This window comes from Pyrgilauda ruficollis, unplaced genomic scaffold (assembly GCF_017590135.1).
Source record: "Pyrgilauda ruficollis isolate IOZ18807 unplaced genomic scaffold, ASM1759013v1 scaffold188, whole genome shotgun sequence".
Classification (NCBI taxonomy): domain Eukaryota; kingdom Metazoa; phylum Chordata; class Aves; order Passeriformes; family Passeridae; genus Pyrgilauda; species Pyrgilauda ruficollis.
In genome coordinates, this window is record NW_024517873.1 from 293,522 (window position 1) to 307,737 (window position 14,216).

Below are 14,216 nucleotides of genomic sequence, written 5' to 3' on the forward strand. Positions count from 1 at the left end.
TTGAATGAATTTCTTTGGTTTAATCAAAAAGCCCAAATCCATGTGGTTTAGCTGGCTGTGCCAGCATCCCCGTGTGGGGCTGGGCACTGGGGCAGGGCTGAGTCAGGGTGGGGTCTCATCCTCCAGTGAGTGGAGATGTTCAGTCCTGTCTCCCATCTCTGGGAGTCGCAGCTTGAAGGGACCCCACACGCAGCATCTGCTCCTGGGGCTGAGCACAGGGGGTGTGGGCTTGGCTCCCTTGGGGTCTGTGCTCCCCACTCTGGTGGGCCAGGGGAGATCAATCCCATGGCAACCTTCTCTGGGCTGTGTGGTGGGTAGAAGGACCATGCTGGGATGGAGGGAGGCTGCTACCCCATCTCCATAGGGAGAGAGCAGCACCACAGGCCCTCCTGTTCCTGCCCCCTACTGCCACTCCCAACGCTGGAGGGTCTAGGGACTTCAGGTCCTGTGTCCTGGTAGCAGGATGGGGGTTAAATATCCCTCAGGTGCTTCAGCTCCTTCTGCAGCTTCTCTGTGAGTTTCTTGAAGGACGGGCGCTTGCCTGGCTCCAGCTCCCAGCAGCTCTTCATCAGGGCATAGATGGTGGGTGGGCAGCCCTCGGGGGGATCCATGCGGTACCCCTGCTCCAGCAGCTCCGTCACCTCCTTCAGGGCCTGCCAGGATGGAGAAGCCAGCTGGCAACCCCCTTCCCTGCTCTGCTCAGGGGGCAGTGGGATGTCCCTGTCCCATCAGTGCCAGTGGGGTGTAACCTGTGGTGTTCCCTGGAACAGTGCTCACCAGCTTAGGGTAGGGTGCCCGTCCAAAGGAAAAGGTTTCCCACAGGAGGATCCCGTAGCTCCACACGTCCGACTTGGAGGAGAATTTCTGTGGTGGCAGGAGAGGGGAGGCTGAAGCCAGCTGAGGGCTGCGCTGGGTCCCCGTTGCTTCCCGAGGGCAAGACAGAGGACAGTGACTGATCCCTGTCCCCCCTCAGGTCCCCAGGGTGTGAACACCCCCCAGTCCCATCATCCTGCCCCAATTCCCACTGCATGCTTGCTCAGGACAGAGGCAGAATTGGGAGATGCAGGGCTGACTGTGCCAGAGGCCACCGTGGGGCAGGGATGGGTCAGTGGCAATGGGAACAAGCAGGGGCAACCCAAGGGCATGAGATGCTTTGGAAGGACCCCATGACCAGCCCTGTCCCCCTCACTGTCCCTCACATTGTGTTTCAGGGCCTCTGGTGCTGTCCACTTCACAGGAAGCAATGTGGCATCTGCACCCTTGGGGTTGACCCGGGCCAAGCCGAAGTCGCTCACTTTGGCCACGTTCTCCTCGGAGATGAGGATGTTGCGGGCAGCCAGGTCCCGGTGCACCAACTTCTTGGACTCAAGGTAGTCCATGCCTTGAGCCACATCCCTGCCACAACCGAATGAGACAGAGCCGTGTCACTGAGTGTTCCCTGGGGCTGTACAGGGACGTGCAGGGCGCTGGGTCCCAGCCCGGAGGAGGAGGGGAACTTACAGAGCGAACAGGAGGAGTTGCTGGGTCGGGACGAGCGCCCGGCCCCGCGTGCGCAGGAAGTTCACCAGGTTGCCCTGACAGAGGAGGATAAAGTGAGTCAGGACCAATGGGATGGGGCTGCCAGGAGACTTTGCCTTCTGCAGGTGCTGCAGTGCCTGGCATCTATGATGACTCAGCCCCTAGACAGAGATATTGTTCCCAAATCTAAGTGGTGATGGGTCCCACTGACTGAGGAGCAGCCAGGTACTCTCACCTTGCTCATGAACTCCATGACAATGTAGAGGCCGTTGTGCAGGATCACTCCCAGCAAACACACCAGGTTTTTGTGCCGGACCTTCCTGGAACGGAGGGGATCTGAGTAAGGAGGTGCCTGCTCATCCCGGGCCACAGGCAGGGTCGGGCCACGCCTGCACGGAGCACTCACGTCATGGCAGCTGTTTCAGCGAGGAAGGCCTGGGCAGTCACATCGCACTTGATGTTCTTCACAGCCACCCTCTGCCCCAAGTACTCGCCCTGCAGGACATCTGGGAGAGCATGGGAGAGTCAGGATGAGCCCCACATCCACCCTCCTGTACCCCAGGCTGAGCTCCCCATGCCATGAGATGGGGAGGGGGATCAGGCAGTGCCATGTGGGGAAGCTGCACTGGGGAACCTCCAGCCCCATCCTCTCACCTACCTCCGAACTCGCCTTGCCCAATGCGGTCTCCCAGTGTGAGGTGTTTCAGGTTCAGCAACCAGCCAGCTGGGCATGGGCACAAGGGCAGGTTAGCAGTCACCACCAGTGGGGCTTTGTCCCCAAAATGCAGATCACAGCCCCCTCCCACCATCCCCTACCTTTGGCCAACTCCTCCTCAGCTGACTTCATCCCAGATTTTGGTTTGGGCTTCACCAGCTTGGTGCAGATGGCTCCCTGCTCCTTCATGTAATGCTGTCAAGGGATGAACAGGTGGAGGTGATGCCAGATCTTACCCTCAGGGTCGGGGTGTCCAGGGAACAGCTTTGGGATGTTCCATGAGACCGCACCATTGCCACCCTCGAGGACAGCCCATGTCTCAGCCTTGCTCCCCTCCGGGGACAGCCAGAGGAACACCACGATGGACCACAGGGGACATGGGGTGCTACTGGTGTGGTTGAACCCCTGGCAGGTGCTGCAGCAGCTGAGGGCAGTTGGCAGAGGCAATGGGAGAGGATGCAGCCAGACAGGATGGGACAGGATGGGACCAACCTTTGGAGTTTTAAAGTGGGGCTAGGGCAGCTGAGAAGGGAAAGGAGTCACCCAAAAGTTGTGTCTAAAAGGAAAACACAAGAGTGCAACTCCCTGGAGAGGAGACAGCATGAGGGAAGGACCACCAGGAAAAAATCACTGGAAGGGTGAGAGCTCACACAACAGCCTGGGAGCCCTGTGGGGTCAGCAGGTGAGAGGGGGCTTTGAATGGAGGGAGACACAGCAAAATGCCTCGAAGTCCAGGAGAGGCAGAGGCCACCAGGGTCTTCCTGCTACATGAAGCACTGAATAAGCAGGGATAGGGGTAATGTGGCCCTTGGCCAGGGACTGTGACTGCAGTTGGCACAGCTGGATTGCAGAGACATCCTTGGGGTATCCCAGATCTGCCCACTGCACTCCAAACTGAGTGGGAACCATGAGCATTTGAAGGGGATAGAGAATTACACCAGGTAAAACACCAATGAAAACCACACAGAACAGGACAAGGACCTGCCTCTGTGTGAGCCCATGAGGTCCTTGCCCTGCTCTGGCACCGGTGGGACCCTCTGCCCGGGGGTCTCACCTCAATCATGTCAATGAGGTTGGAGAAGTACTGCTGGCTGTCGATGCTGAGCGTGTTCTCCTCGTGCACCACGCGGTAGTGGATCACCTCTTTGCCAAAGCTCACGCACAGCACGTAGTCACCAGGGTGCCGGACAGACTCACGCACCAGGAACAGCCCGTCCTCGGGGGGCTGCAGCTCCTGCACCGCCTCCATCCCTGAGATCTTCCCGTGGAACCAGCTGAGGAGGGGCCATTGGAGAGGGGGCTGAGCCAGGGGGCTTCCCCAGGGGCAGCAGCGAGATGGGGAAAGCAGAGCCCTGCCAAAGCTACACAGACCCTACTGCATGAAACCCCTCTCCACGGGATCCAGCCAAGCTGGGTTGGCACAATTAGGGGTTCTTGAAGCCAGGTTCTGGCCCCAGCAAATCCCTCCATTGCCAGGGCACGGCTACAGGATGCTCTGTCCCCAAAACATGGATGGGGGGACACGCTGGACTCATCTGCTGTTGCAGCTTCCAGGGGCTCAGCTGGGTCCCCCGGGCCCCCCAGTGACCCCAGCTGTACTCACGGCATCAGGCTGAGTTTGGGGTCGGCGCGGATGGCCCCGCGCTCCCGCAGCGCGCTGGCTGCCAGCAGCCCCTCCTGCCCCGTCTCGTTGTGCCTGGCGCGGTACCAGCCTTTGCCCTGGGGACGAGAGGGTCTCAGAGCAAGGGAAGGAAGGGCGGATCCCTCTGGGAAGGGAGGGACTGGCGCTGACAGCTGAGCTGATGGCACTGGGGTCGCACTCCGGCCGTGCCCTCTCAGTGCAGCGTATCCTGAGCACCCGCAGGTCTCACCTCCACGGCCTCGATGATGGTGACCATGTCCCCCTTGCGGAAGGCCAGCTCCCGGGGCTTGGGCTTGCTGTGGTCATGCTTGGTGACACACTGCGTCCCAGGGGGCCAGTGCTTCTGCAAGGAAAAGCAGTGTCAGTAGGGACAGTGAGAGCTGGACCCCCCAGGCACCAGGGCCAGCCCCAAGGACCATCTGAAACCCTGGCTGGGGACCAGGGGCACTGGGCATGAGCCCTCCTCCACCCCACTTCGGTCCTGGGGGCACACCAGGGTCCCCCCAGTGCCAGCTGGCATTGCTGGTGTCCCTGTGCAGCCCCGCTCACCCCAGACATGGCCAACCGTCAGCGCATCAGGGACTCCCTGTCCTCTCCTGCTGCCACCTGCAGAAGAAACCAAAGGGGCTGTGGAGGGACGGGGCTGAGCTGGCTTGTCCCAGGTCACGGCTGCTGTCCCACAGACTCCCCTGGCCAGTGCAGCTCGTGTCCCTCACACAGCCTCGCACCACGGGATGGAGGGAAAGGCTGCAAACTCTGCCTGTGCCAGCTGGGTCCTGGGGACACACCTGTCCCGCACACGGGTGGCAGCAGGACCAGCACTCTGCTCTCTGCCACCAAGAAAGGGCCCCAGCTCTCAGCAGCTCTGCTGGCACAGCAGGAGCCCAGCACCACAGCTGTGTGGGAGTAATGTGGTTTTACCAGGAACTTGCTGTTTCGCCTCCTCTTTCAGGAGCTCCGAGTCACCAGGGCCCAGAGAGGCACCAGCGATGGCCCTGCTGACATGGAACGCAGCACGGCTGCTGCGGGGGCTGCCTGGCACTGGGGACACAGGCAAGGCTGGGCTGAGGTGGGACTGTCACATGCACTGGCTGTGGGATGATTGCACAATGTCCCTGTGCTGTCCCTGACACCAGCTGGTCATGCTGGGATGCATATGACAGCTTTGCAATTTAAAATTGTGGGTCTTTTTCTCCTTCATCCCCACTGTCACCTCCTTGGGAAGATTATAGAATCAGGGAATGGTATGGTTTGGGAGGGACCTAAGAGCCATCTAATTCAACTCCCTGCCATGGCAGGGACATGGGATGAGCTCCTCGGAGCAGAGATGACTTTGCTCCTTTGGAAGGTGAGTCACAATCACTGCTCTGCATCACTGCTGTCAACTCCTCTCTGGCTGTGCGGATCTAAGGACATATCCGGATCCTGCCAGCCCATATCCACAACAACAAAACAGGGACAATTGCAGCTGCTGCAAGGTTGTATTGGAAGGCAGCAGTTTTGTCTCTAGCAGAAGCCATCCCCTGTCCTTGCAGCCCATCCGTGGCACACATGTTGTCCTGGTGAAGCTGGGGCTGCTCGGGCAGCCACTGTGTGCCGTTCCCCAGCAGCACAGCCAGAGGCTGCTGTGACTGGGTGCAGCTCAGATCACTTCCAGGATGGTGAGGACCTCATGAGCACAGAGCTTCAGAACAGGGTCTGCTCCACACCCCTGCCAAGGTACATCCTGTCCAAGGAGGGCTGTGCTGGCTGAGCCAGGAGGGCTGATGACAGCTCTGCCAACTCTCCTTCATTTTCTGCTCCTCCAGGACAGAAATTTCGGGTGAAAAACAGCAACTCTGGCCAGTCCTGCCCCCGTGTGCAGACAGCAGTTGGTGCTGGGAAGGGACAGATCCTCCACTCGAGTACTAACGGGAAGAGCTTCTCCTCTGCCCAGCTGGCCCTGGGGCTCAGGGCGATGGACACTCACCCCCACACGGACACCTGCTGCCAGCAGAGCCTGGACACCAGCCAGGGCCTCACCCAGGCACCAGCAGGGACAGCACTGAATCACCTCCCTCCTGGTGACACTCACATGCCTTGTCCTAAAGCAGCTCTTTGTTCCTGGATGTGTTTGATCCATGAGATTCCCATCACTGGAATGAGTGTTCCCACAAGCAGAGTGTGCAGGCAGAAAGTTTGAGAGAAGATATTTGCCCCCTTTGTTTTGGGACTGTTCTGCACTTTTATGAATTGGTAAACCTGAGTAATTGCAATGAGGATGAGCAGCACAAATACATAGTGGGGGTTGGTAGAACAGTCTTAACCCTGGACTGGAGAGCTCAAGCTCTCCAGAGGCGGTGCCAGAGCTGAGTGCCCTGTGGCAGGAGGGGACCCCGGCGCCGCAGCCCGGTTCGGTGGGGCCGCGCTGTGCTGTCCCCTGCAGAGCAACGCCCGGCCGCACCGGGGTCACTCGGGCAGAGGGCAGCTACAGCTCCTCTGTGGAAAACGGGGGACACCGGGGCATTCCCCACTGCCCACCACGCTCGGCACCGTGCCCACCCCTCCCTGCTGCCCGAGGGGACAGCAGCACGGTCGCCTCGCCTGCCCTCAGCGCCCCCCGGACCTGGCTCTTACCTCTCAGCACTGCCCATGTGGGGCCGGAGGCAGCGATGTCAGAGAAGCTCACAGCTGAGCCTGGACTTGGATCCCTGAACTCCTGGGGAGTCTCTGCCCTGCACAGAGCCGGGCACTACGTTCAGGAGCAGCTCCCGGGCAGAGCCGGGCCCCGATTTCCTGATTTCTCTGCTCTGGGGCTGTGATGCAGCACCCGGGCGGTCCCTGCGCTGGCGCCGCCTGCGCCCTCAAAGCTCCATCAGAAATGACTCATTATTTGACAACACTAAGAGTAACTTCTGCCCTTTGAGGGCACAGTCACACACCCTCCCTAGAAGGGAACTGGAGCTCACCAGATCCTTCCCCTGTGGCTCTGTGGGGGAATCAGTACCCCTGCAAACAGGGACAGCTGCTGTCACCAGTGCTGGCCTGGCCGGAGCAGTGACAATGGAGTGCGTGCCTCTGGTGCCAACAGCTCTCCAGGGCACTGAGTCCCAGGGGAGGAGGAGCTGGGCCCAGGGGTCCCCGGTGTAATTTTGCCTCAACTCTCTGAGCCTCGGAGCAGGTTCATCCAGGAGCACGGCCACTCTTCACTGCTCCTCTGGGGGTGACAATCCAGTGGCACCATGGGCTGGGACAGGCAATGGCACAGAAACCTTTAAATGAGTACTGCTGTCAAAGAGAAGCAGCTTATCTGTATCCTGCAGCATCCACACAAGTGGGGAGGGAATAACCACCTCCGCAGTTGATCATCCCAGCCACAAAACCAGACACCGGTTCTGCACTAATGTTCAGCATTTCCAATATTCTGAGCAAAATGGTGAAAAAGAAGAAAATGTGGTTGTAGCCAAACACCAGATTAATTCAGGGATCTTGGGATCATTTGGGGTGTACGTTAAAAAAAAAATTAATAAAATGGTGTTTAAGCCTTCAAAAAACATTGGCAATTCAAGGGCAAAGGCAGTGTAGAAGAAAACGAATCCAAACTAGCAGGTACTTTCAGGTCCTGGTTATATTTTTCCATACACAAATAACTTCCCCAAGCCATTCACGCCAGACTGTTCACAGGATTCTTGGAGCGGGTTTCCCCAGGAGCACTCCTTGCATTATTCCCTGTATTTGTAGGGATGGATCCTTAGAAACCTGGTCTGTTCAGGCTGGACAATAAACACATGAGTTCATCCTTACAGTTCTGTGCTGCACTCCCAGGATCTGCACCAGGCTCCCTGTGAGAAACAGAAATGTTTTGTGGTTTTGGGTTTTGCCACATCCGGCCGTTGTTACGGACATGACCACGGCCGAAGGACTCGGCGTCACACACAGGGAGCCACTCTCTCAGATGTAATAAATGGGCTTTCCCCATCCTGCTGCACAGCCTGCAGAGATTCCCACGTGCTTCTGCCTGAGCTGGTGTCCCCTTTCCATCCTGGGGCATGCCACCCAGGCAGAGCCTGAGCCTTTAACTCATGGACCTTCAGCACTGCCTTCTCCCTTCTCCGGTGCAGCAAAGGCAATGCCCGGCTCGGTGGGAGCAGCTGAACCTCCCAAAGCTACAGAGCCAGAACATGGGGACTGTGCAGCCCTTCCTAAGGCACTGAGTAAATGGGAATAGGATAGGAACCTTTCTCTCACATTCTAGACTGAGGCTTTGCCTACTCGCCAGTTTTCCTCCTGGCATTCTGCATTTGGGCCAGGGAGAGCAAGGCTCAACATCCTACAGAACAAATTACTGAGCAGCGCCATTCCTGGCGAAATCCAAGTTATCCAAAGGAGCAGAGTTTGGAGGTGGAGAGATGGGCAGCAATATTCATCGGAACAGCACACATTTTGTACAAAAAAAACACCTCCTGTCATCTCAGCAGGATCTGGGCATTAGCAATCCCAGACCCACAGGCTTTCTTTTGGCAACTCAACCCCTTTCAGTCCTCTTGACTTGGGATTCACCAGAAATGTACCTTCCAGCCTGAGGAGTCTGCCCTGCATTTCAAACCTTCAAAAAGGGAACCAGAAAAGGGCAATAAGTCATAAAAGCAGAAATGTCTCTGACATTCAATCTCCAGCATTTAAAGGGAACGTCACTCAGTTAAAACATGCTTTATCATAGCAAAGGTTCATATTTCCACCCAGAAATATAGAATCACAGAATCACAGAATGATTGGTGTTGGAAGGGACCTTGAATAACATCCCTTTCTAAACCCCTGCCATGGCAGGGACACCGTCCACCGTCCCAGGGTGCTCCGTATTGGGGGCACAGAGCTGGAGGCAGCGCTGCAGCTGATTGTTGGTTCATTTGCAGAGAGGATCATTTGAAAGGCTCTTTCACCCTGAATAAGCTTTAGGTGATGTCTTAAGCTCACCCTTCTGCGAGGGGCTGTGTCCAGCACTGGTTCAGGCACTCTTGTACAGCTGCATCTTTCTCTCTGCATCACCAGGAGCCAGACTGCTGCCTCCAGGAGTGATTCCCCTCTGTCCCCAGCAGCCCCATGGAGCAGTGCTGACAGAGAATTTTCCCTAAACCTGTGCAGAGCAAATAACAATGCCCAAATCTCTGCCCCAGCAGGAAAGCAGAGCCTGGGCATGCTCAAGGGACAAGGGAAGATGCTCAGCTGCAGCTGAAAACGTGTGTTGGTGACACCCAGCCCCCATGTCAGGGCAGCTGTTTTATGGGGACACACCAGGCCTTGGCTGCAGTGCCATGCTGGTGGGTTGTAGGCAGCACACAGAGGCTTGTCCCACATGTAGTTGTTTTTTTCAGCCATCTGTGCCCCTTGCCCTGAGTAGGGACTGCTCCATCAGTTAGAATCTTTAGTATCTGGCATCACAACTTGACTCCCATTACTAGCAGCACTTGTAGCAGTATCCAATGGTTTTACTTCCTAATTTCTAATGAGGAAATATTTTTGCAGCAGATTAACCTTTTCATCCTCTTTTGATCTGACTTAGATCAGGATAGAAAGTGCTCAGGATATTTTAACACTTCCTAATCTTTCTGGTTTACCACTAACATAGGATGATAACTGGATAGCAAAAAAAAAAAAAAATCACAATCAAGGCATGAGGTTATGGCAGCACTGAGCATACAGGGGGACAGCCCCAGCTCCAGCAGAGCTCAGGACCTGCTGCACTGGCTTCGTTCATACAGTGGTCATGTAGTGATGGGACAAGGGGGAAAGGCTTTAAACTGAACAAGAGTGGATTTTGATGGGATATTAGGAAGAAATATTTCTGGTTATGAGGGTGTTGAGGCCCTAGCACAGGGCAGAGCAGCTGTGACTGCCCCTGGATCCCAAGGTCAGGTTGGATGGGGCTTGGAGCAGCCTGGGACAGTGGAAGGAGACCTTGTCCAGGCAGTGGAACTGGATGTGCTTTAAGGTCCCTTCCAGCCCAGCCATTCTGGGATTCTGATTCTACAAAACAATGCATCTATGTAAACATCTGTGGAAGCTTTGAAATACATCCCTCTCCAATACATTTTTGTATGGCCTATGAATAGCCCAGAATATCTAAACAGAACCTTCTTTACACCCCCCAGAAATGTACTCTAAGAAAAAACAGCCTCCTTTCACAATAAACAATACAGAAACAATGTTTTTCACTAAGTTCTAAAAAGCCATTCAAAATACTCCAAAAAGCCTGAAGGAATGTGAAGAGTGATTTGAAACTGAACTTTAAATGAAGAATCACAGTATTCCACAATGGTTTTGGTTGGGAGGGACCCTTAAAGACCCAGTGCCACCCCCTGCCATGGGCAGGGACACCTTCCACTAGACCACATTGCTCCAAGCCCATCCAGCCTGGCCTTCCTTGAGCACTTCCAGGGATGGGACAGCCACAGCTGCTCTGGGCAACCTGGGAGCCAAGAATTCCTTCCCATCCATCCTGCCCTCTGGCAGTGGCAGCCATTCCCTGGGTCCTGTCCCTCCAGGCCTTGTCCCCAGTCCCTCTGCAGCTCTCCTGGAGCCCCTTCAGGCCCTGCAAGGGGCTCTGAGCTCTCCCTGGAGCCTTCTCTTGTCCAGGTGAGCACCCCCAGCTCTCCCAGCCTTCAACAAATACATGAAGCTGAAGCCTGTGGCAATTCTCTTGCTGTCTGCTGGTGTCACATCCAACAACCCAAGTGACAGCTCTGGTTCTCTCCATTGCACTCTTTTTCCAGGTACCACTACAACAGCACCAAAGCTGTGTTACAGCTTGCTCAGCTTTGTTCCAAACCACTGAGAAGGAAGTGTCTCCGTGTCTGCACCTCGCTGTACAAACAGCTCCCAAACAGCCCCTGGAGCCCAGGACCCCTTCTCCAAAGGGTGGGGGGAAAACCCCAAACCCACACAGCAAAACCTGGCAGCTTCAGGCCAGAGGGCAGAAATCTAAAGTGACAAAATGTTTAAATGATACCAGAGTGTGTGTGGGATTTATTTCTCTTTTTTTCTTTATTATATCTCTCTATATGTTTTGCTGTGGGAAGAGTTTCTTCTAGAGCAAGGAGTGGGAGGGAAGGAAACATAACAGAAGGAAAGGAACTGTTGCTACAGGCAACTCAACTCTTACACAACGCTGCAATTTCTGTAATGGTTATGGAGTCACAGAATCATTAAGGTGGGAAAAGACCTCCAGGATCATCAAGTCCAGCCATCAGCCCAGCACCACCTCCATGTTCACCACTAACCATGTCCCCAGGTGCCCCAGCCACACTTCCAGGCGTGGTGACTCCACCACTGCCCCGAGCAGCCTGTGACAGAGCCTGACCACATTTCTATGAAGCTTTTCCCTATATCCAACCCAGACCTCCCCTGCTGAAATTTGAGGCTGTTCCTTCTTGTCCTGTAATTTGTTACCTGGCAAACTGACCCCAGCTGGCTCCACTGTCCCGTCAGGGGTTGTACAAGATATCAGACTAACCCAGGACTTATTACAGGTAAAAATTGCAATCACATGAGCATTATTTTATACATGCAATATGATTACTATGCAGCACTTCTTGTTTGTCATTTTTTCCACCTCCTTCACCCTCTGCTCTTTTTACTGTGTGCATCAAATGTATTCTTTTAAGATTTCAGGTGCCCTGATTATGTTTTTTTCCCCTCAAAACCATCACTTTTAGACCATGCCAGGAGAAGAAGGAGATAAAATGGTAACAACCCAACTGAAATGAAGGCAGCTACGTGGAGGAGATACACAGAAATCTGCAGTTCTTCCCACACACTATGGAAGAAGGAATTCTAAGTTATTTAGAAGTTCATCACCACCATTACACCATACACAGAAATTAAGCTTATGTTGCAAAAACTCACCTAAAGCTACAGTAGCCAGAGCCTTTGAAAATATGAAACCAAGAATCTGGCATCCAAGCTGAAGCCTTCTTCATCAGCCTTCTGCCCTGAGTCACAGAGGTTTCAGGCAAGACTGGCTACTGCAATTTTAATTTAATCTCAAACTGGATTCCCTTTCATCATATTTAACATGAGCAACGGTAGGATTTTAATGTTTGCTTATTGATCAAGAAAGCCAATGCTCTCATTGCACAGTCAAGAAAATTGCAACTGTTAATGAAGAAAAAGTAATTACATGTAAATGACCTTTCCTGCTGCATATCTAACCAAGAAGAACTGAGCAAACAGGATGGGAGAGGGCTTGAGTCATGCACTGCACAATTTTATGTGCTACAATAAATTCTTTGGTTTTCCACATAGGCAATAAAAAAAATGGGAGAGAGGAGTCAATGGCACGTAGAATCACTGAGAACATTTCATTTACAGACAGGAGGACTCTCCTTTGGTGGGACATCCCAGCCCCTCACTGTCAGTGTGGAGAACCAAATGAACCAGGACCCTCCTGCCAGGGCTTGGCATGGAGCTCAGGGAAAGGTTCTTGCCCCCGAGGGTGCTGGCACTGCCCAGGCTGCCCAGGGAATGGTCCCGGCCCCAAGGCTGCCAGAGCTGCAGGAGCGTTTGGACAGCGTTGCCAGGGGTGCTCAGGGTGGGCTTGTTGGGGTGGCTGGGCAGGGACAGGGGCTGGGCTGATGGCACCTGTGGGATCCAGCTCAGGATTTTCTATGGTTCTATGCTCATCTCACTTTGATGAATCCCTTCACTTTAAATCTGAGCAACATCAACACAGTTTCTAGTGTTATTAATGATAGAAGTACAATAATAAATTAAATATAGTCCACATCTCTCAGTAGTTTAAAAGTGTTAATTGCAGTGAGACTCTTCAGTATCCCACTGTCAGGGACATTCAGCAAACTGGTATTAACTGCACTTCTCTACCTGTGCATCATTTCATTACAGAGTCACAGAATCACAGAATGGTTTGGGTTGGAAGAGACCTTTAAACCCATCCCATTCCACCTCTGCCATGGCAGGGACACCTCCCACTGTCCCAGGTCACTCCAAGCCCTGTCCAGCCTGGCCTTGGGCACTGCCAGGGATCCAGGGGCAGCCACAGCTGCTCTGGGCACCCTGTGCCAGGGCCTGCCCACCCTCACAGAGAAGAATTTCTTCTTCTACAGTAAAGAGTTCCTGGCAGCTTACAGTCTCTAAAGCATCCAACTTACCTTCCTAACAGGGATCTTGCAGTCCAGATTCATCTGTCAATGCAAGAGATGAGAAAGGAAACCCATCACAAAAATTAATATATTGCAGTCAGTTTTTTAACAGCAAACATCAGCAGGCAAACAATTAAAAACATGCTTTAAAACGATTTAAATAATTCTGAAATCTTGCTTTACCTGAAGTAAGAAAATGTGAGAGGCTGATTAACTGAGCTTTAGATTCTCTGGAATGAGCCCACAGTTACAGCATCTGAGACTTCCCTATAAAAGCTTTTCTATAAATAACAACTGTGAGTGTTCCGAAAAGCAACATGAGCTTTGTAGAAGTCAAGTGGGAGTGCCTGGGGCTGGAAATACAGTTCTGAAAAATCCATAGAATCACAGAATTCCAGAATGGTTTGGATTGGAAGGGATCTTAAAGCTCATCTTATTCCACACCCGTGGGCAGGAACACCTCCCACTGTCCCAGGTCACTCCAAGCCCTGTCCAGCCCGGCCTTGGGCACTGCCAGGGATCCAGGGGCAGCCACAGCTGCTCTGGGCACCCTGTGCCAGGGCCTGCCCACCCTGCCAGGGAACAATTCCTGCCCAAGATCCCATCCAGCCCTGCCCTCTGGCAGTGGCAGCCATTCCCTGTGTCCTGTCTCTTCAGGCTCTTGTCTAAACTTCCTCTGCAGCTCTCCTGGAGCCCCTTCAGGCACTGGAAGGGGCTCTGAGCTCTCCCTGAATCATTCTTTTAAATCCTTGTTTACAAAAATCCCATTGTCTTTGGCGAGGATTAAAGTGACACGTTAGAAGTAAAAAACCAGAACGTGCTTTCCCTTTAACCAAACCTTGCTGCTTCTCTGGACATTTGCCCATTCTTGGGACACTACCTTGGGGTTTGCAGCATTTTGAAATTAATTACTAGGCTCCTTTGTCACAGGTCGTCAAACTAGTGGGAATGTATCCACTTCTGTGGGAATTTTGATTACATAAATAGCCAAGTAAGAAATTATATTTGCTCTTTTATCACCAAAATGCACACACCCCCAACAAATCAACTCTTCAACTTGACCTTGGTGGCAGAGCTTCCTTGGGATGAACGTCAGGAGAATGAAGAGCTGATTTCAGAGCTCTTTTCTAAAAATGTTAATGTTCTCAGACAACCGAGTGCACGCAGGATTTTAGAGCTGCCTGGTAATCTTCTTAACCACAGTAAT

The 14,216-nt window shown here is 53.7% G+C and overlaps 1 protein-coding gene across 4 annotated transcripts; it reads right to left on the reverse strand.

The window, feature by feature from the left end:
• Positions 1 to 6: 6 nt before the first annotated feature.
• Positions 7 to 13,225, reverse strand: MATK (megakaryocyte-associated tyrosine kinase). Of its 4 annotated transcripts, XM_041465275.1 has the most exons (14): positions 13,193 to 13,225; positions 13,019 to 13,051; positions 4,425 to 4,481; positions 4,105 to 4,218; positions 3,837 to 3,952; positions 3,288 to 3,507; positions 2,335 to 2,428; positions 2,177 to 2,242; positions 1,925 to 2,024; positions 1,754 to 1,838; positions 1,501 to 1,574; positions 1,200 to 1,395; positions 778 to 864; positions 7 to 653 (listed from the first exon to the last, which is right to left on the reverse strand). In XM_041465275.1, the coding sequence occupies exons 3-14, from the start codon at positions 4,431 to 4,433 to the stop codon at positions 471 to 473; spliced, it is 1,344 nt and encodes a 447-aa protein (XP_041321209.1). In that variant the 5' UTR covers positions 4,434 to 4,481; positions 13,019 to 13,051; positions 13,193 to 13,225; the 3' UTR covers positions 7 to 470. The 4 variants fall into 4 exon arrangements, with proteins under 4 accessions (XP_041321209.1, XP_041321208.1, XP_041321210.1 ...); XM_041465274.1 differs by lacking the exons at positions 13,019 to 13,051; positions 13,193 to 13,225 and adding an exon at positions 6,492 to 6,639; XM_041465277.1 differs by lacking the exons at positions 13,019 to 13,051; positions 13,193 to 13,225 and adding an exon at positions 6,492 to 6,639 and having other exon boundaries at positions 522 to 653; positions 778 to 923.
• Positions 13,226 to 14,216: the final 991 nt, after the last annotated feature.

Coding starts and splice junctions, on each gene's coding strand:
- MATK (XM_041465275.1), bottom strand. Junction 3,953..4,104: donor CCATCATCGAGGCCGTGGAG/GTGAGACCTGCG, acceptor TCTCGTCCCCAG/GGCAAAGGCTGGTACCGCGC. Junction 3,508..3,836: donor CCCAAACTCAGCCTGATGCC/GTGAGTACAGCT, acceptor GCCCCTCCTCAG/CTGGTTCCACGGGAAGATCT.